At 38.1% G+C, this 22,436-nt stretch overlaps 1 protein-coding gene across 3 annotated transcripts in view; it reads left to right on the forward strand.

Moving 5' to 3' along the window:
* Positions 1-22,436, forward strand: part of LOC131941753 (protein furry homolog) — a gene marked incomplete at its 5' end in the record, with an annotated part of 81,853 nt that overhangs the window by 39,187 nt on the left and 20,230 nt on the right. For 2 of the 3 annotated variants that reach the window (XM_059301225.1, XM_059301226.1), the window contains 10 exon segments: positions 593-758; positions 1,290-1,599; positions 1,903-2,137; positions 6,614-6,670; positions 10,482-10,687; positions 11,048-11,158; positions 15,694-15,793; positions 17,487-17,584; positions 19,743-19,910; positions 22,260-22,400. In XM_059301225.1, the coding sequence (XP_059157208.1) occupies positions 593-758; positions 1,290-1,599; positions 1,903-2,137; positions 6,614-6,670; positions 10,482-10,687; positions 11,048-11,158; positions 15,694-15,793; positions 17,487-17,584; positions 19,743-19,910; positions 22,260-22,400 (1,592 nt within the window). 3 annotated transcript variants of the gene reach the window in all.

A 22,436-nucleotide genomic window follows, 5' to 3' on the forward strand; every position in this document is an offset into this window, starting at 1 on the left:
TTAAGTCATGTCTAACAAGAGATTTACAGGATTAACTCATGTCTAACAAGAGATTTACAGGATTAACTCATGTCTAACAAGAGATTTACAGGATTAAGACTAGCCCAACAAGAGATTTACAGGATTAAGTCATGTCTAACAAGAGATTTACAGGATTAACTCATGTCTAACAAGAGATTTACAGGATTAACTCATGTCTAACAAGAGATTTACAGGATTAAGACTAGCCCAACAAGAGATTTACAGGATTAAGTCATGTCTAACAAGAGATTTACAGGATTAACTCATGTCTAACAAGAGATTTACAGGATTAACTCATGTCTAACAAGAGATTTACAGGATTAAGACTAGTCCAACAAGAGATTTACAGGATTCAGTCATGTCTAACAAGAGATTTACAGGATTCAGTCATGTCTAACAAGAGATTTACAGGATTCAGTCATGTCTAACAAGAGATTTATGGATTAAGACTAGTCCAACAAAGAAGTGTTTGACACATCAAGGCCTATTTTTCAATTATCAACATTTTTAAAAGATGTATCTTAAATGAAAGTGATTTTGATCTATTAAAATGCACTATTGTCCTTATTAGAAACACCTTCAAGGGACCCATACATCCAGTACATCACCAAATCCACATTCAGTATAGACAGCAGTGCCACTGTGACTCCTGATAGTAGCAGTGACTATACAGACCCTGACTCTCTGGGGACAGTGGATGATGTTATTCGTGCTTTGCTCAACTTTATGGAGTCTAGGTAAAACTTTTAATTGCTTCAGTTTAGAATTTTATTCTTGAGCTATTCTAAACCTTATGAAGTCATGTTCTTCAAAAGTTGATTGTTTTTTTAATGTCTGCGATGCTATGGCAGGTTAGTTTTTAACAAGTGTTGTTGTGACTCATTAGACTGTCTGCCAGAGTTCTCAGGCTTAGTGGTGGCTGTTGCTTTCATCAAGTTTTTTTTTTTTTTTTTGCTTCATTTTTCTTTAGGCTCAGAAATATTAAAACGATTAAAATAGTTTATTATGGCCGGGCATTTTCTATCAGTTACCAAAGTTTTGATAATATAAAATAAATTATTTTTATGCTACAAAACATTAGTTCTTACATTTTTTCATGAGATTTTTTACATATTTTAGTGACCAAAGCTTTTATGAAAGACAGCAGATAACTTTTATTTTCTTTTTTTCAATGCATTTAAAAGCTTATTGCTAGAAAGGTTTTTTTATATTTGTTTTATTAAATATAAGAGATGGTGTAGTAATTTGATAATTTTTTTCTACTTTAGAAAAGGAAGACCATTATGGAGTTCAGAAGACATAACACCAAAGGTGTTAAGCACACTAAGCGCCACACATTTAGGTTATTTTCTCAAGTACACAGTAAAGTGTTTCAAGGAGTTGTCCCCCTTGGCTCTTGTGGAACAAAGGTGGTCACAGGTTGCATTGCAGTTGGCTTTATCCTGCTCATCTCGCCATTATGCTGGCAGGTCATTTCAGATTCTCCGAGCTCTTCTCATCCGTCCATCAACACAAATGTTGTCCGACATTTTGTCCAGGCTTGTAGAGACTGTGGCTGAGCAGGGGGAAGACATGCAGGTTGCTCATTTTTTCATTCTCATTTTTCTCATCTATAAAGCTTTTTTCTGATTCTCATTACTATATGTTTTTGTCTGTTTCACAATACTGCATAATGTTTTTGTCTGTTTCACAATACTGCATAATATTTTTGTCTGTTTCACAATACTGCATAATGTTTTTGTCTGTTTCACAAGGCTGTATAATGTTTTTGACTGTTTCACAATACTGTATAATATTTTTGTCTAGCTTTTAACATTGCTGTATAATATGCAGCAAATACTTTGTCTGTTTAGTATAATTTCTGCTGTCTCTATCTTTTAGGGCTACGTAACAGAAATGATGTTGACATTGGAGGCTTCTATTGATAATTTGGACTTGGAGTTTAGACCTATTGATTTTATGAGAGAGCTGTTCATGTCTACACCAAACCTGGCTAAAGACTTTGGAGATACACGCCGTAGTGCCATAACAGCACCAAAGCACTCACAAGCACACCATGCTCGAAGCACCAGCTATACAGTATCAGCCTACACACAAAGAGCTTATGCTGGTGGAGGTTAGTTTGGCTTAACAAAAGCACACTACACATCCATCACACCACACATCCATCACACTACACATCCATCACACCACACATCCACAACATCACACATCCATCACACTACACATCCATAACACCACACATCCATCACACTACACATCCATCACACCACACATCCATCACACCACACATCCACAACACCACACATCCATCACACTACACATCCATCACACCACACATCCATCACACCACAGATCCATCACACTACACATCCATAACACCACTGATCCATCACACTACACATCCATCACACTACACATCCATCACACCACACATCCATCACATCACAGATCCATCACACCACACATCCATCACACTACACATCCATAACACCACAGATCCATCACACTACACATCCATCACACCACAGATCCATAACACCACACATCCATAACACCACACATCCATCACACCACACATCCATCACACCACACATCCATCACACCACACATCCATCACACCACACATCCACAACATCACACATCCATCACACCACACATCCATCACACCACACATCCATCACACCACACATCCATCACACCACACATCCATCACACCACACATCCATAACACCACACATCCATCACACCACACATCCATCACACCACTGATCCATCACACTACACACCCATCACACCACAGATCCATCACACCACACATCCATCACACCACACATCCATCACACCACACATCCATCACACTACACATCCATCACACCACACATCCATCACACCACACATCCATCACACCACACATCCATCACACTACACATCCATCACACCACACATCCATCACACTACACACCCATCACACCACAGATCCATCACACCACACATCCATCACACCACACATCCATCACACCACACATCCATCACACCACACATCCATCACACCACACATCCATCACACCACACATCCATCACACCACACATCCATAACACTACACACCCATCACACCACAGATCCATCACACCACACATCCATCACACCACACATCCATCACACCACACATCCATCACACCACAGATCCATCACACCACACATCCATCACACCACACATCCATCACACCACACATCCATAACACTACACACCCATCACACCACAGATCCATCACACCACACATCCATCACACCACACATCCATCACACCACACATCCATCACACCACAGATCCATCACACCACACATCCATCACACCACACATCCATCACACCACACATCCATCACACCACACATCCACCACACCACACATCCATAACACCACTGATCCATCACACCACACATCCATCACACCACACATCCATCACACCACACATCCATCACACTACACATCCATCATACCACACATCCATCACACCACTGATCCATCACACCACACATCCATCACACCACACATCCATCACACCACACATCCATCACACCACACATCCATCACACCACACATCCATCACACCACTGATCCATCACACTACACACCCATCACACCACAGATCCATCACACCACACATCCATCACACTACACATCCATCACACCACACATCCATCACACCACACATCCATCACACCACACATCCATCACACTACACATCCATCACACCACACATCCATCACACCACACATCCATCACACCACACATCCATCACACTACACATCCATCACACCACACATCCATCACACTACACACCCATCACACCACAGATCCATCACACCACACATCCATCACACCACACATCCATCACACCACACATCCATCACACCACACATCCATCACACCACACATCCATCACACCACACATCCATCACACCACACATCCATAACACTACACACCCATCACACCACAGATCCATCACACCACACATCCATCACACCACACATCCATCACACCACACATCCATCACACCACAGATCCATCACACCACACATCCATCACACCACACATCCATCACACCACACATCCATAACACTACACACCCATCACACCACAGATCCATCACACCACACATCCATCACACCACACATCCATCACACCACACATCCATCACACCACAGATCCATCACACCACACATCCATCACACCACACATCCATCACACCACACATCCATCACACTACACATCCATCACACCACACATCCATCACACCACACATCCATCACACCACACATCCATCACACTACACATCCATCACACCACACATCCATCACACTACACACCCATCACACCACAGATCCATCACACCACACATCCATCACACCACACATCCATCACACCACACATCCATCACACCACACATCCATCACACCACACATCCATCACACCACACATCCATCACACCACACATCCATAACACTACACACCCATCACACCACAGATCCATCACACCACACATCCATCACACCACACATCCATCACACCACACATCCATCACACCACAGATCCATCACACCACACATCCATCACACCACACATCCATCACACCACACATCCATAACACTACACACCCATCACACCACAGATCCATCACACCACACATCCATCACACCACACATCCATCACACCACACATCCATCACACCACAGATCCATCACACCACACATCCATCACACCACACATCCATCACACCACACATCCATCACACCACACATCCACCACACCACACATCCATAACACCACTGATCCATCACACCACACATCCATCACACCACACATCCATCACACCACACATCCATCACACTACACATCCATCATACCACACATCCATCACACCACTGATCCATCACACCACACATCCATCACACCACACATCCATCACACCACACATCCATCACACCACACATCCATCACACCACACATCCATCACACCACTGATCCATCACACTACACACCCATCACACCACAGATCCATCACACCACACATCCATCACACTACACATCCATCACACCACACATCCATCACACCACACATCCATCACACCACACATCCATCACACTACACATCCATCACACCACACATCCATCACACCACACATCCATCACACCACACATCCATCACACTACACATCCATCACACCACACATCCATCACACTACACACCCATCACACCACAGATCCATCACACCACACATCCATCACACCACACATCCATCACACCACACATCCATCACACCACACATCCATCACACCACACATCCATCACACCACACATCCATCACACCACACATCCATAACACTACACACCCATCACACCACAGATCCATCACACCACACATCCATCACACCACACATCCATCACACCACACATCCATCACACCACAGATCCATCACACCACACATCCATCACACCACACATCCATCACACCACACATCCATAACACTACACACCCATCACACCACAGATCCATCACACCACACATCCATCACACCACACATCCATCACACCACACATCCATCACACCACAGATCCATCACACCACACATCCATCACACCACACATCCATCACACCACACATCCATCACACCACACATCCACCACACCACACATCCATAACACCACTGATCCATCACACCACACATCCATCACACCACACATCCATCACACCACACATCCATCACACTACACATCCATCATACCACACATCCATCACACCACTGATCCATCACACCACACATCCATCACACCACACATCCATCACACCACACATCCATCACACCACACATCCATCACACCACACATCCATCACACCACACATCCATCACACTACACATCCATCACACCACTGATCCATCACACCACACATCCATCAAACCACACATAAAGCTGAAGCATATTACATGTCTAGCACACCACACATCCAAAACTAGCTTTACATATCTACACTCATCAGTACACCATTGCACCACACATTGTTCACACCACACATCCAAAACTAGCTTTACATATCTACAATCATCAGTACACCATCACACCACACATCCATCACACCACACATCGTTCACACCACACATCCAAAACTAGCTTTACATATCTACACTCATCAGTACACCATCACACCACACATTGTTCACACCACACATCATCACACCACACAACCAGCACAAATTTACATTGCTTTTAACTTTTATGTAAAACATCTGTGTCTTTCAAATGTTTGTTCTATAAATCTTCATTGGTTTATTGTCAGAATTTAAGAGCTTTTTTTTTAATTTTATAAATAAAAAATAAATAAAAAGTAGCAATAGAACATTAATTTACCCCAGCACATAGGGATAAAGCTGTTTCTTTGAACATAAACATCCCAAACCTCATCTCAAGTCTAAACACCACTTGGTGAAAGGAATCACCAAGTCCATTCACAGTGGATTAATACATGGGACAAGAATTGCTTGGGTTTAGGTCCCTTACTGCCAATAATTACACAGATTCTGTTTTCAGAATGTCCCAATTGTTCTTATCAAGCACGAAGGAAACGATTTGTGAACACTCTTAAGGGTACTATAACTAAAATTTTAATAAAATATCCTGTATCATAGATGAAAAGCTTTGAATTAAATTTGACTGTTCAACATATAGACACAGTATAAAAAGTCTGGTAATATCATGAGAACTTCTCATCCCTTGGAACAGGTGTGTTTACATTTCTTAAATGGATTGAAAACAATTTGTAAATATTGTATAGGCTGTTCATCACATGTTGGACAGTCATGAAGAGAACAAGTAATCTAGCTCACTTTAAGCTAACAAGACTTCTAGATTACTTTAAACTAACAGGACTTGTAGAGCACTTTTAGCTAATAAATCATGTAGCTATTCATTCATTTTAAGCTATAATAAATTAATGCTTACATAATTTTAAAAAAATGGCAAACCCTAACTAATTGGGCTCAGTTACATTATTCTATCTTTGTGCTTGATTTCAAATACTAATCTATATTTACATATTTTTAAAGCTCCATTTTAAATACTAATATATAAAATCAATATTTACATATTTTTAAAGCTCCATTTTAAATACTAATATATACAATCTGTATTTACAGATTTTTTAAAGCTTCATTTTAAATACTAATATATACAATCTATGTTTACCGATTTTTTAATTTTTTTTTAAAGCTTGATTTTTAAATATAAATATATACAATTTTTATTTACAGATTCTTAAGAATATAAAAAAAATATTTGATATAAATAGGTGCAATATTTGTGAAATGATGTTTTCATTTTGTTAAAGTCAACAAACTTAAATTGTAAATAATTCTTTCTACCAATGAATATTTATCATAGACCTAATGACAATGTAGTATTGATAAGTTATGGGCACCTTCCAGTTGGCAATCTCTGATGTAATCCACCCATTTTGAGCTTTTAATTTCTGCCTTGGGCATTTTTAAAAATCACAGTATACTATATTGGCAAAAGAAATAAACTGTAGCCTTAGTAACCTTCTCTAATTGCATGATCAGGTTTACTTCTTTTTTTCACATCACTTAGGTCAATCATGCACTAAAAACATACAAAGAAAGAATGAAAGGCTTATATTCATTAGGCATAAAATAAAAAACCTAGTCATAAGAAATTTTCTACTCAGTGACCGGCACAAAGATTTCATTTTTACTTTCTCGTATATACGAAGTATAGAGAAAGTATTGTAATCGTGCACAAAAATAACATGACATTTTGACAGTTTTCACCGTTTTACTCCTCAGTCCTTCATCACATCCGGAGTATAGAGGACTTATTTTAATCAGGCAAAAAATACAAATATATAAACGTTTTGGCGTTTTATGCGTTATTGAGTCGTAAAAACTGGACTTTGCAATTCTGTCCATATGTCTGTGTGTGTGTCTGTGTGTAAACACGATAACTTGAGTACCGTTACAACTAGGTTGATGAAATTTCATATATAAGTATTTTATCAAAATCGTAGATCCTGATCAACTTTTGAGCGATTTCCGATAACCAGAATGGGTACTTTTTCTACTTTGAATTTTTCAAAAGCCTAAAAGTTGCGTACTATTTTAGATAGATGCATGAAATTTCACCTGTAAGTAAAAGATCTAATTCTCTACCTTCTGTAAAATTTTGAGTAATTTCCGTTGACCGGGAGTACTAATTTACGCTATTTCCGATTTCTCAAAAAACGCATGTAAATTTATAAAGTACTAATAATATCCCGCACTTTAATACACATTTTATTAGGCGTTCACTTGGTGTGGGACGGAGTGGTCTAGCGGTAGAGAGCTGGACTGCTAACCCGTCAGTCTCGAGTTCGAATCCGAGTTTAAGTCAGTAGACCATCCCTGAGTCCACCCAACTCTGATGGGTACCTAACTCCTGTTAGGGAAAGTAAACGCGGCTGGGCATAGTGCTGACCACACTATCTCTTCATATGCCGAGGTCACAGAAACAAGGGAACTCTACTTGACTTGCCCCATAGACCGTCAGGTTTGAAAGGGAAACTTTTCACTTGGTGTGCAATTCTTTTTTTTACGAGATTCTATTCTATTATAAAAAGTCTAAGTAATTAAAAATGGATAACAAATATTGTCTATGTCCTGAGTTGCCAACCCTCGTAATTTTATATTGGAATATTCGAGAAAGTTTAGGGGAGACCACTCCCGGTTTATTTTAAGTCAGAAGTCAAAATAGACAGAACTGTGAAAAAAAAATATTACAACTGTAGATTTCTGAAAAGAATTTAGTTTTAATGATTTTAAAAATAGCCCTAGGCTGTAGCTAAATATAAAACAATACTTTTTCAAATTCAGATTGCTTTTTACTTTCTCGTATATACGTAGTATAGAGAAAGTATTGTAATCGTGCAAAAAAAAAAATCGAGATTTTTACAAATCTCGACGTTTTACACCTCACTGATACGGAAAAACATAATTTTGCAATCTTGTCCGTATGTCTGTGTGTGTGTGTGTGTGTGTCTGTCTGTGTGTCCGTGTGTAAACACGATAACTTGAGTACCGTTACTGCTAGGTTGATGAAATTTCATATATAAGTATTTTATCAAAATCGTAGATCCGTATCAACTTTTGAGCGATTTCCGATAACCGGAAGTGGTACTTTTCCTACTTTGAATTTTTCAAAAGCCTATAACTTGAGTACTATTTTAGATAGATAAATGAAATTTCACATGTAAGTAAAAGATCTAATTCTCTACCTTCTGTAAAATTTTGAGTAATTTCCGTTGACCGGAAGTAGTAATTTACACTACTTCCGATTTCTCAAAAAACTAATGTAAATTTTAAAAGTACTAATAATATTGCGCACTATCATGTGCTTTTTTATTTCGCGTTCACTTGGTGTGCAATTAATTTGTCTAAGAGATTTTATTCTATTTTTAAAACTTTAAGTATTTAAAATGGATTAAAAATCATGTCTATAGCCTGAGTTCCCATCCCCTGTTATTTTATATAAAAATATTCGAGTAAGTTTAGGGGAGATCACTCCCGGTTTATTAAACTGTGTTTTTATGAATTTAAAATAAACCGGGAACTCCCCGTCTGTCCGTGTATAAACACGATAACTTGAGTACCGTTACTGCTAGGTTGATGAAATTTCATATATAAGTATTTTATCAAAATCGTAGATCCGTATCAACTTTTGAGCGATTTCCGATAACCGGAAGTGGTACTTTTCCTACTTTAAATTTTTCAAAAGCCTATAACTTGAGTACTATTTCAGATAGATAAATGAAATTTCACATGTAAGTAAAAAATCTAATTCTCTACCTTCTGTTAAATTTTGAGTAATTTCTGTTGACCGGAAGTAGTAATTTACGCTACTTCCGATTTCTCAAAAAACTAATGTAAATTTTAAAAGTACTAATAATATTGCGCACTATTATGCGCTTTTTTATTTGGCGTTCACTTGGTGTGCAATTAATTTGTCTACGAGATTTTATTCTATTTTTAAAACTTTAAGTGTTTAAAATGGATTAAAAATCATGTCTATAGCCCGAGTTCACATCCCCTGTTATTTTATATAAGAATATTCGAGAAAGTTTAGGGGAGATCACTCCCGGTTTATTTACTTTCTTGTACATTTTACACAGCTCACTTTTTGAGAAGGCATTTTGCTTTGTAAATCATCTACCCTTCTACGTTCTGTTCAACATTTGCTTATGTTTCTACATTGAAAAATAAAGATAATATACACTGCAAATAGTCTTTTTTTTTAAAGAAGTTTTGATTTATACCATTGACTATTGAAAATGTCACAACATTTGAATGGTTGTTTAAGATTAGAAAAGATTTACCATTGTGTGGATTGAGATGGGAGTTTATGGTTTCAGGTGACGGCAGAATAAGCTGTACTGAGGTTGAGAGTCGCAAAACCAATTTGGCCCGCTCAAGGTCGGCCCAGTCTCTTAAAAATTTGGACCAAACAGGGACAGAAGACAAGCTAACATTGGTGACACAAATGTTCTGGATAACTGTTTCACTTCTTGAATCTGACTATGAATATGAGTTCACATTAGCAGTGCGACTACTTGATAAAGTACATCTACATTTCAATTGTATATTCAATTACATTTCAATTGTATAAACTATCCTAGTCTTGACACAGTTAATCATTTCATTAGCAAAACTATCAAATTCTTGACGAAGAACGTCATTTCAATTGTATAAACAGTATTACAGTCTTGACAGAGCCCTTTGTTTAAATTTTATAATTTATCATTATATTGAGAAAATATTTTTTCATATAGATTATAAGATTATACTTAGGTTTAAATTTTATAATTTATCATTATATTGAGAAAATAATTTTTCATATAGATTATACTTATAGAATAAACTTTAATACAGTCTGTACTTTTTTTTATATATACTTTGTAACTTACAACTTTTTTTACAGATACTTTGTCACTTGCAACCTGAGCGTCCAGAATGTAGAGACAAATTAGAAAAAATTTTAAATCAGATAAAGTGGCCAAATTTTCCAGGTGTCTATATTCTCCTTATAAAGGTAGGTGCTTTATTGGCCCATAAAAGTGTAATTGTAATAAATTGTGTACATACTTCTGTCAGGTTCTTCTAGGGTCTCGGGGTATATGTATATTTATAACACACAAATAACACTGCCACTCTATAATAAGAAATTTAACTTAAATATATAAAAAAACAATAATAAAATAATGGGAGCCGGACGTTTTCCCGAAAGACACTTGCCCGAATGCCGTTTGCCCGAAGGCCGATTTCCCGAATGGACACTTGCCCGAATGCGACAAATGCCCGAATGGACACTTGCCCGAATGCGACAAACGCCCGTATGGACACTTGCCCGAATGCGACAAATGCCCGAATGGACACTTGCCCGAATGCGACAAATGCCCGAATGGACACTTGCCCGAATGCGACGAATGCCACTTGCCCGAAGGCCGTTTGCCCGAAAAATGTTAATGTTAGATAATAAAAAAATATTACCAAAAAGAGATTCTTTATCAATTTAAGTTTGAAATTTTGAAAATAAACACAATCCTAAGCGTAAAAAAAATTGTTTATAATTTTAAAATTTAGCTTTTTTTTTCTTTTCAAAATTGAGAAATTACTGTAAAAAAACAACTCTATTCTTCAAATGTAAGGTGATGTTGGCGGCGGTGTTCTAACATTCTTTGATGAAAGTTTTGAACACCTTGTTTAGCCGACGTGTTGCGGTGGTTATAAAGCGCTTTTGATACGGTGTTGGCGGCGTGGCGTCTCGCAATGATGAACAGAGGCGCGTTTGTTTGATTTATTTTGTTTTGCTTAAATCGTGGGGTGATCATCTCACAACAGAACTAGGTGCGGACTAGGCAGCGAATTTAAAAACTAAAGGTAGTCAAATACGTTTGATCTCCATTTAATGCACCTTGTTTAGACAATGCGTTAAGGCGATTACTTAAAATTTATTAAAAAAGAAAGCAAAACTTATTTTAAAAACTTGTGAAAAATGAAACTGGTATTTTTTTGTCTTGTTTTAAAGATGGAAGAGAAAGTATGTTTGTACACTTTTTATATAGAAAATACAAATAAATTTATAATGTCTGCATGGTAACATATAATATTATTTTTCCTTTATTTCAAATTTAAATTGATAATGAATGATTATTTGGTAATATATGATGTTAACATTTTTCGGGCAAACGGTCTTCGGGTAAGTGGCATTCGGGCATTTGTCGCATTCGGGCAAGTGTCCATTCGGGCATTTGTCGCATTCGGGCAAGTGTCCATTCGGGCATTTGTCGCATTCGGGCAAGTGTCCATTCGGGAAATCGGCCTTCGGGCAAACGGCATTCGGGCAAGTGTCTTTCGGGAATTTGTCGTAGACCCAAAATAATATATGATATAATATTCTACAACACAAATAACAATAATTAACACTAAGTTAGTTCCATGTCCACAGCCACACTGACATCCGTCACACCTCACGTGAACACTTGTTGCTCCATGTAAACACACTCTACCAAAGGCTACAACTATACACAGGGGGGGGGGGGGTACCTGACATCCGTCACACCTCACGTGAACACTTGTTGCTCCATGTAAACACACTCTACCAAAGGCTACAACTATACACAGGGGGGGGGGTACCTGACATCCGTCACACCTCACGTGAACACTTGTTGCTCCATGTAAACACACTCTACCAAAGGCTACAACTATACACAGGGAGGGGGTACCTGACATCCGTCACACCTCACGTGAACACTTGTTGCTCCATGTAAACACACTCTACCAAAGGCTACAACTATACACAGGGGGGGGGGTACCTGACATCCGTCACACCTCACGTGAACACTTGTTGCTCCATGTAAACACACTCTACCAAAGGCTACAACTATACACAGGGGGGGGGGGTACCTGACATCCGTCACACCTCACGTGAACACTTGTTGCTCCATGTAAACACACTCTACCAAAGGCTACAACTATACACAGGGGGGGGGGTACCTGACATCCGTCACACCTCACGTGAACACTTGTTGCTCCATGTAAACACACTCTACCAAAGGCTACAACTATACACAGGGGGGGGGGGGGTACCTGACATCCGTCACACCTCACGTGAACACTTGTTGCTCCATGTAAACACACTCTACCAAAGGCTACAACTATACACAGGGGGGGTACCTGACATCCGTCACACAACACACACACACAATTAGGGGACATGTAAGGGACGTAACAACTTATCTTAGAAGTAGGTTACAACAATAGTCCTTGCTTAGTTTTTAGCTGTATGCCATGGACAATAGTAGATTATTTGATAGAAAATATAAATATAAGCTAATTATGTGTTGAATGAATAGAATTGTAATTTGGCAAAAAAGTGACTGAAATATATGCATATCTATATGTATAAAATTGAGAGTATGTGTGTCTGTTTTTTTATGCATTACTGCATCATGCCAGGGGGCTATCTTAGCACCTAAGATCCATTGATTGGGCATTCTTCTGAACAAGGGGTTAAGGGTATCACTTGATTCTACTTTGTTCATTGTATGATTTAGTCCTTGTGCCCTACTCTGTTCTGTGTTTGATTTAGTCCTTGTGCCCTACTTTGTTCTGTGTTTGATTGAGTCCTTGTGCCCTACTTTGTTTGATTGAGTCCTTGTGCCCTACTTTGTTTGATTGAGTCCTTGTGCCCTACTTTGTTCTGTGTTTGATTGAGTCCTTGTGCCCTACTCTGTTTGATTGAGTCCTTGTGCCCTACTTTGTTCTGTGTTTGATTGAGTCCTTGTGCCCTACTTTGTTCTGTGTTTGATTGAGTCCTTGTGCCCTACTTTGTTCTGTGTTTGATTTAGTCCTTGTGCCCTCATTTGTTCTGTGTTTGATTGAGTCCTTGTGCCCTACTCTGTTTGATTGAGTCCTTGTGCCCTACTTTGTTCTGTGTTTGATTGAGTCCTTGTGCCCTACTCTGTTCTGTGTATGATTGAGTCCTTGTGCCCTACTTTGTTCTGTGTTTGATTGAGTCCTTGTGCCCTACTCTGTTCTGTGTTTGATTTAGTCCTTGTGCCCTACTATGTTCTGTGTTTGATTTAGTCCTTGTGCCCTACTTTGTTCTGTGTTTGATTGAGTCCTTGTGCCCTACTTTGTTCTGTGTTTGATTTAGTCCTTGTGCCCTACTCTGTTTGATTTAGTCCTTGTAACCTACTTTGTTCTGTGTTTGATTTAGTCCTTGTGCCCTACTTTGTTCTGTGTTTGATTGAGTCCTTGTGCCCTACTCTGTTCTGTGTATGATTTAGTCCTTGTGCCCTACTCTGTTTGATTTAGTCTTTGTGCCCTACTCTGTTCTGTGTATGATTTAGTTCTTGTGCCCTACCTTGTTCTGTGTATGATTTAGTTCTTGTGCCCTACCTTGTTCTGTGTATGATTTAGTCCTTGTGCCCTACTACGTTCTGTGTTTGATTGAGTCCTTGTGCCCTACTTTGTTCTGTGTTTGATTTAGTCCTTGTGCCCTACCTTGTTCTGTGTATGATTTAGTCCTTGTGCCCTACTTTGTTCTGTGTATGATTTAGTCCTTGTGCCCTACTTTGTTCTGTGTATGATTTAGTCCTTGTGCCCTACTTTGTTCTGTGTTTGATTTAGTCCTTGTGCCCTACTTTGTTCTGTGTATGATTTAGTCCACTACTTTGTTCTGTGCTTGATTGAGTCCTTGTGCCCTACTTTGTTCTGTGTATGATTTAGTCCTTGTGCCCTACTTTGTTCTGTGTTTGATTTAGTCCTTGTGCCCTACTTTGTTCTGTGTTTGATTTAGTCCTTGTGCCCTACCTTGTTCTGTGTATGATTTAGTCCTTGTGCCCTACTACGTTCTGTGTTTGATTTAGTCCTTGTGCCCTACTTTGTTCTGTGTTTGATTGAGTCCTTGTGCCCTACTTTGTTCTGTGTTTGATTGAGCCCTAGTGCCCTACTACGTTCTGTTTTGATTGAGTCCTTGTGCCCTACTTTGTTCTGTGTATGATTTAGTCCTTGTGCCCTACTACGTTCTGTGTTTGATTTAGTCCTTGTGCCCTACTTTGTTCTGTGTTTGATTTAGTCCTTGTGCCCTACCTTGTTCTGTGTATGATTTAGTCCTTGTGCCCTACTATGTTCTGTGTTTGATTTAGTCCTTGTGCCCTACTTTGTTCTGTGTTTGATTGAGTCCTTGTGCCCTACTTTGTTCTGTGTTTGATTGAGCCCTAGTGCCCTACTACGTTCTGTGTTTGATTGAGTCCTTGTGCCCTACTTTGTTCTGTGTATGATTTAGTCCTTGTGCCCTACTACGTTCTGTGTTTGATTTAGTCCTTGTGCCCTACTTTGTTCTGTGTATGATTTAGTCCTTGTGCCCTACTTTGTTCTGTGTTTGATTGAGCCCTAGTGCCCTACTACGTTCTGTGTTTGATTTAATCCTTGTGCCCAATCAACTAGCTCTGTTTTTTTTTAATTGATTACTGACCTGACATGCTACCATTTAAAGTTAAAAATTGTCCAAATTGTAACTAGGTTTTTCTGTTGAATTTGGGTTTGACTTCTTTCCTCTAGGGCTGTACATCTCACATGGCTGCAGAATCAACATGGGCTCTTTTGTCTAAAATAATCTTGTGTGTCAACTCACCTGTCATTGACCCGTCTGGACATCTTGGTAAGATAGAAGTCATAATTAGATCATTTACTTGCTCAGATAGTAGCCATCTTTAGATCATTTACTGGGTCAGATAGTAGCCATCTTTAGATCATTTACTTGCTCAGATAGCCATCTTTAGATCATTTACTTGCTCAGATAGTAGCCATCTTTAGATCATTTACTTGCTCAGATAGTAGCCATCTTTAGATCATTTACTGGGTCAGATAGTAGCCATCTTTAGATCATTTACTTGCTCAGATAACCATCTTTAGATAATTTACTTGCTCAGATAGCCATCTTTAGATAATTTACTTGCTCAGATAGCCATCTTTAGATAATTTACATGGTCAGATAGTAGCCATCTTTAGATCATTTACTTGCTCAGATAGTAGCCATCTTTAGATCATTTACTTGCTCAGATAGTAGCTATCTTTAGATCATTTACTTGCTCAGATAGTAGCCATCTTTGGATCATTTGACCTTTGATTAAAATACTGGTCTGTATGTGATCATGCTACAAGTACAAAACAATGTATTGACCTTTGATAAAAATACTGGACTGTATGTGTTCGCCAACCCTACTTTATATTATAAACCTCAGCCGGTCCTGTTGAAAAGTTAATGAGGACGAAACTTGTATTTAAACTAATTTAATCGAAACATAAGTTTAACTAGATTAAGTTGTCAAATAATTAATTGGACATTAATAAACTAATAGGCTTGCTTCAAATGTAGGTATAAATATTTTAAACCCGAATTAGACTGGCTATGCAGTTTAGGCTACTCATACTCACTGAATACACAATTAACTACTCTAGATCAAGAGGTACATTGAGATATTTTAAGCAATATAAAAGTAATTTGAAGGTCATGATGTCTTGTATGCAGATATTGCCTGTGTTTAACCCAGGAATATTGAACAAGAGTTGTACAACTTCAGTGATGTAGTGCCTTAACAGTATTTTTAATTATAGCACCACAGCAACAAATCTCAGAGAAGAGCTGACGGGCTGTGCACAGCAATGGGAAAAATAAGAGAAATACCTTGTAGATGCCTTGAAGATTGACCACATGAACTTAGGGACAGCTTCAGTGAAGATTGACCACATGAACTTAGGGACAGGTTCAGTGAAGATTGACCACATGAACTTAGGGACAGCTTCAGTGAAGATTGACCACATGAATTTAGGGACAGGTTCAGTGAAGATTGACCACATGAACTTAGGGTTAGGGACAGGTTCAGTGAAGATTGACCACATGAACTTAGGGACAGCTTCAGTGAAGATTGACCACATGAACTTAGGGACAGCTTCAGTGAAGATTGACCACATGAACTTAGGAACAGCTTCAGTTAAGATTGACCACATGAACTTAGGGACAGCTTCAGTGAAGATTGACCACATGAACTTAGGGACAGCTTCAGTGAAGATTGACCACATGAACTTAGGAACAGCTTCAGTGAAGATTCACCACATGAACTTAGTGACAGCTTCAGTGAAGATTGACCACATGAACTTAGGGTTAGGGACAGGTTCAGTGAAGATTGACCACATGAACTTAGGGACAGCTTCAGTGAAGATTGACCACATGAACTTAGGGACAGCTTCAGTGAAGATTGACCACATGAACTTAGGTACATCTGTTCATACAGACACATCAAATTGTTGTTTGTTTAATAATAATGCATGGAAATGGCCTATTATCTCTGCAGGTTTCCCTATGGTGACAATAGCTCTGCTTCCTTATCTAGTCCACAATTATGAAAATCCCAGCCAAGTCTGTAGAGATGCTGCTGATAGAGTTGCTCAGGTGAGATTTACAACAGCACTTAGACTTTACATTTAAGTATTATATCCAATTAGTTTTACATTTAATTATTATATCCAATTAGTTTTATATATAAGTATTATATCCAATTAGTTTTATATATAAGTATTATATCCAATTAGTTTTATATATAAGTATTATATCCCATTAGTTTTATATATAAGTATTATATCCCATTAGTTTTATATATAAGTATTATATCCAATTAGTTTTATAAATAAATATTATATCCAATCAGTTAGTGCCAGGTCATTTCTACATATGCTGGTTTCTACAATATTTGAGTGACTGTTGGTAAATGAAAGGGTTTTTATTTTAATTATTGAAATTAATCAGTAGCCTAGAAAATAATTTTTGAAAAAAATTAACTGATATAGTGGGTCAGTTTTTAAGGAGTGTTGTTGTGGTGTGATAGACGGCTCAGCACAAATGTGTAGGATTATAATACAACAAGACGTCAGTTCTTACATTCTCTTCTGCTATCTTGTACTCAGCAAAATTAAGAATATACTGCAGATGGAAGGTGCATTAAAACACTAAACAAATGTATTCTTATAATCTTTGTGCCTGTACTTCTAGCTTCAAGGATGAAATGGTGCCCTTATCTCTAGCTTCAAGGATGAAATGGTGCCCTTATCTCTAGCTTCAAGGATGAAATGGTGCCCTTATCTCTAGCTTGAAGGATGAAATGGTGCCCTTATCTCTAGCTTGAAGGATGAAATGGTGCCCTTATCTCTAGCTTCAAGGATGAAATGGTGCCCTTATCTCTAGCTTCAAGGATGAGATGGTGCCCTTATCTCTAGCTTCAAGAATGAAATGGTGCCCTTATCTCTAGCTTCAAGGATGAAATGGTGCCCTTATCTCTAGCTTGAAGGATAAAATGGTGCCCTTATCTCTAGCTTCAAGGATGAGATGGTGCCCTTATCTCTAGCTTCAAGGATGAAATGGTGCCCTTATCTCTAGCTTCAAGGATGAAATGGTGCCCTTATCTCTAGCTTCAAGGATGAGATGGTGCCTGTACCTGTAGCTTCAAGGATAAAATGGTGCCCTTATCTCTAGCTTCAAGGATGAGATGGTGCCCTTATCTCTAGCTTCAAGGATGAAATGGTGCCCTTATCTCTAGCTTCAAGGATGAGATGGTGCCCTTATCTCTAGCTTCAAGGATGAAATGGTGCCCTTATCTCTAGCTTCAAAAATGAAATGGTGCCCTTATCTCTAGCTTCAAGGATGAGATGGTGCCCTTATCTCTAGCTTCAAGGATGAAATGGTGCCCTTATATCTAGCTTCAAGGATGAGATGGTGCCCTTATCTCTAGCTTTAAGGATGAAATGGTGCCCTTATCTCTAGCTTCAAGGATGAAATGGTGCCCTTATCTCTAGCTTCAAGGATGAAATGGTGCCCTTATCTCTAGCTTCAATGATGAAATGGTGCCCTTATCTCTAGCTTCAAGGATGAAATGTTGCCTGTACCTGTAGCTTCAAGGATGAAATGGTGCCCTTATCTCTAGCTTCAAGGATGAGATGGTGCCCTTATCTCTAGCTTCAAGGATGAAATGGTGCCCTTATATCTAGCTTCAAGGATGAAATGGTGCCCTTATCTCTAGCTTCAAGGATGAAATGTTGCCTGTACCTGTAGCTTCAAGGATGAAATGGTGCCCTTATCTCTAGCTTCAAGGATGAGATGGTGCCCTTATCTCTAGCTTCAAGGATGAAATGGTGCCCTTATCTCTAGCTTCAAGGATGAAATGGTGCCCTTATCGCTAGCTTGAAGGATGAAATGTTGCCCGTTGCCTTTAAAAACTTAAAATATTGACATATAATTTTTTTTAAAATTCTTAGTTACTAAGTAGAAAATAAAATAATTGTAAAATCCTTTATAATAATTAGAATTTAGATCTATTTTAAAAAATAAAAAATGTTAAAAATTTAGTAAAATCATTGTTGGTTAAAATGTCTAAGATAATTGATTAGCTACCAATGTTAATATTTCAGAGAGAATTTTTTTTCTTTTTTTTTTTGCAATACATTTATAACTTTTTCATTGTATAGGTTTTTATTGCTTCATTAAAAATGTAGATATTTCTGTAAAGTTTTTTTTCTCCATTGGTAAGTAAAAAAAAAACTGTTTTAAATCTGGTCAGATGTGTGGCCACCAGGGAGATCGACTGACCAACCTGGCAACTGTTATGTCTCTGTACAGTCGTGGAACTTTTGGAAAGGACAGTTTTCAATGGACCAAATGTGTTGTCAAATACCTACTAGATGTCTACGCCTCTAGCGCTGTCAGCATGGTTATTTTTCTAGTTGAGGTTAGTTCTTTTCTAAAGAAAAGTAAAGAATCCTCTATAGATTTAGCCATTAGTTCTTCTCTAAAGAAAAGTAAAGAATCCTCTATAGATCTAGCAATTAGTTCTTTTCTAAAGAAAAGTAAAGAATCCTCTATAGATCTAGCGATTAGTTCTTTTCTAAAGAAAAGTAAAGAATCCTCTATAGATCTAGCTATTAGTTCTTTTCTAAAGAAAAGTAAAGAATCCTCTATAGATCTAGCGATTAGTTCTTTTCTAAAGAAAAGTAAAGAATCCTCTATAGATCTAGTGATTAGTTCTTTTCTAAAGAAAAGTAAAGAATCCTCTATAGATCTAGCGATTAGTTCTTCTCTAAAGAAAAGTAAAGAATCCTCTATAGATCTAGCTATTAGTTCTTTTCTAAAGAAAAGTAAAGAATCCTCTATAGATCTAGCGATTAGTTCTTTTCTAAAGAAAAGTAAAGAATCCTCTATAGATCTAGCGATTAGTTCTTTTCTAAAGAAAAGTAAAGAATCCTCTATAGATCTAGCGATGATGAAGTAGAGTTCATATGTTTCTTGACCTCTGCATACAAAGGTAAAGTGTCCTCATTAAGCTTTTCCTTTATACGTCTTCTAATTTATTTTTATTATTTTTGGCAGACAGGTTAGTCTACGTTAGTTATTTTTCTATCAGTTTAGTCTAAGTTAATTATTTGTGTAGAATATGAGATTGCCACTATGCGCCAATGTCATATTTTAGGCTAGATAACGTATACTGTTTCTCATGTAGTTTGTGTATTACTATGTTTAACAAGCCCTCGAGTCAGTTGTTTTGTTACTAGTTGTGTTCTAGCTTCACCTGCGCTTTTAAAGTTAATTTACAACTCTCTGCTGTGTTGATAATTTGATGGCTTAACAAATGTTTGTGTATGTCTCAGGTTTGTTACTGTAGAGCTGTATACACTTATAATTTAAACAATAATTTCACCAATTTTTATCAATTTATAATAATTAAGTATACTAACAATCCCACACAAATATACCCACAATCTCACACAAATATACCAACAATCCCACACACAAATATACCAACAATCCCACACACAAATATACCAACAATCCCACACACAAATATACCAACAATCCCACACAAATATACCCACAATCCCACACACAAATATACCAACAATCCCACACACAAATATACCAACAATCCCACACACAAATATACCCACAATCCCACACACAAATATACCAACAATCCCACACAAATATACCAACAATCCCACACACAAATATACCAACAATCCCACACACACACAAATATACCAACAATCCCACACACACACAAATATACCAACAATCCCACACACAAATATACCAACAATCCCACACAAATATACCAACAATCCCACACACAAATATACCAACAATCCCACACACACACAAATATACCAACAATCCCACACACAAATATACCAACAATCCCACACAAATATACCAACAATCCCACACAAATATACCAACAATCCCACACACAAATATACCAACAATCCCACACACACAAATATACCAACAATCCCACACACAAATATACCAACAATCCCACACACAAATATACCAACAATCCCACACACAAATATACCAACAATCCCACACACACACAAATATACCAACAATCCCACACACAAATATACCAACAATCCCACACACAAATATACCAACAATCCCACACACAAATATACCAACAATCCCACACACAAATATACCAACAATCCCACACACACACAAATATACCAACAATCCCACACACACACAAATATACCAACAATCCCACACACAAATATACCAACAATCCCACACAAATATACCAACAATCCCACACAAATATACCAACAATCCCACACACAAATATACCAACAATCCCACACACAAATATACCAACAATCCCACACAAATATACCAACAATCCCACACACAAATATACCAACAATCCCACACACAAATATACCAACAATCCCACACACACACAAATATACCAACAATCCCACACACAAATATACCAACAATCCCACACACAAATATACCAGCTATACCTGATAAACAAAAGTGGCCTTTAGAGTTAGTTTGTAGATCAGAATCTACCCAAGCATGGGACTGTGTGTTGCAGAAGATTGCCATAAAGTTGATTACAAATTGACCCAAATACTAAACTAAGGTGAGGGATAGAGTTTGGAAAGTTTCTGGATTGAATAAACTTTCTGTACTAACTCCTATGTCCCCAGCTTGGCAAACAAAGTGTCAAATATTTCATACTCTCTGCCCATGACATGCATTCTATAGACCAGATAACGTCAGTGTTTTATTTCAGGTGCTGGAGAAAGGTCAGCTCATGTACCAGTCCTCTTGCTTACAAATTCTGTACTGTATGGTCCATTACCTGGACATTGCCACAACACCAAGTTCATTCTTGAATCAAGAGCTCTTCCAGTCCATCAATAAACATGTTCAGGTCAGCTAAATTCAACCTTTTGACTTCAAGATTCCA

This window comes from Physella acuta, unplaced genomic scaffold, assembly GCF_028476545.2.
Source record: "Physella acuta isolate Inbredline_101_S28 unplaced genomic scaffold, ASM2847654v3 ptg000372l, whole genome shotgun sequence".
Classification (NCBI taxonomy): domain Eukaryota; kingdom Metazoa; phylum Mollusca; class Gastropoda; family Physidae; genus Physella; species Physella acuta.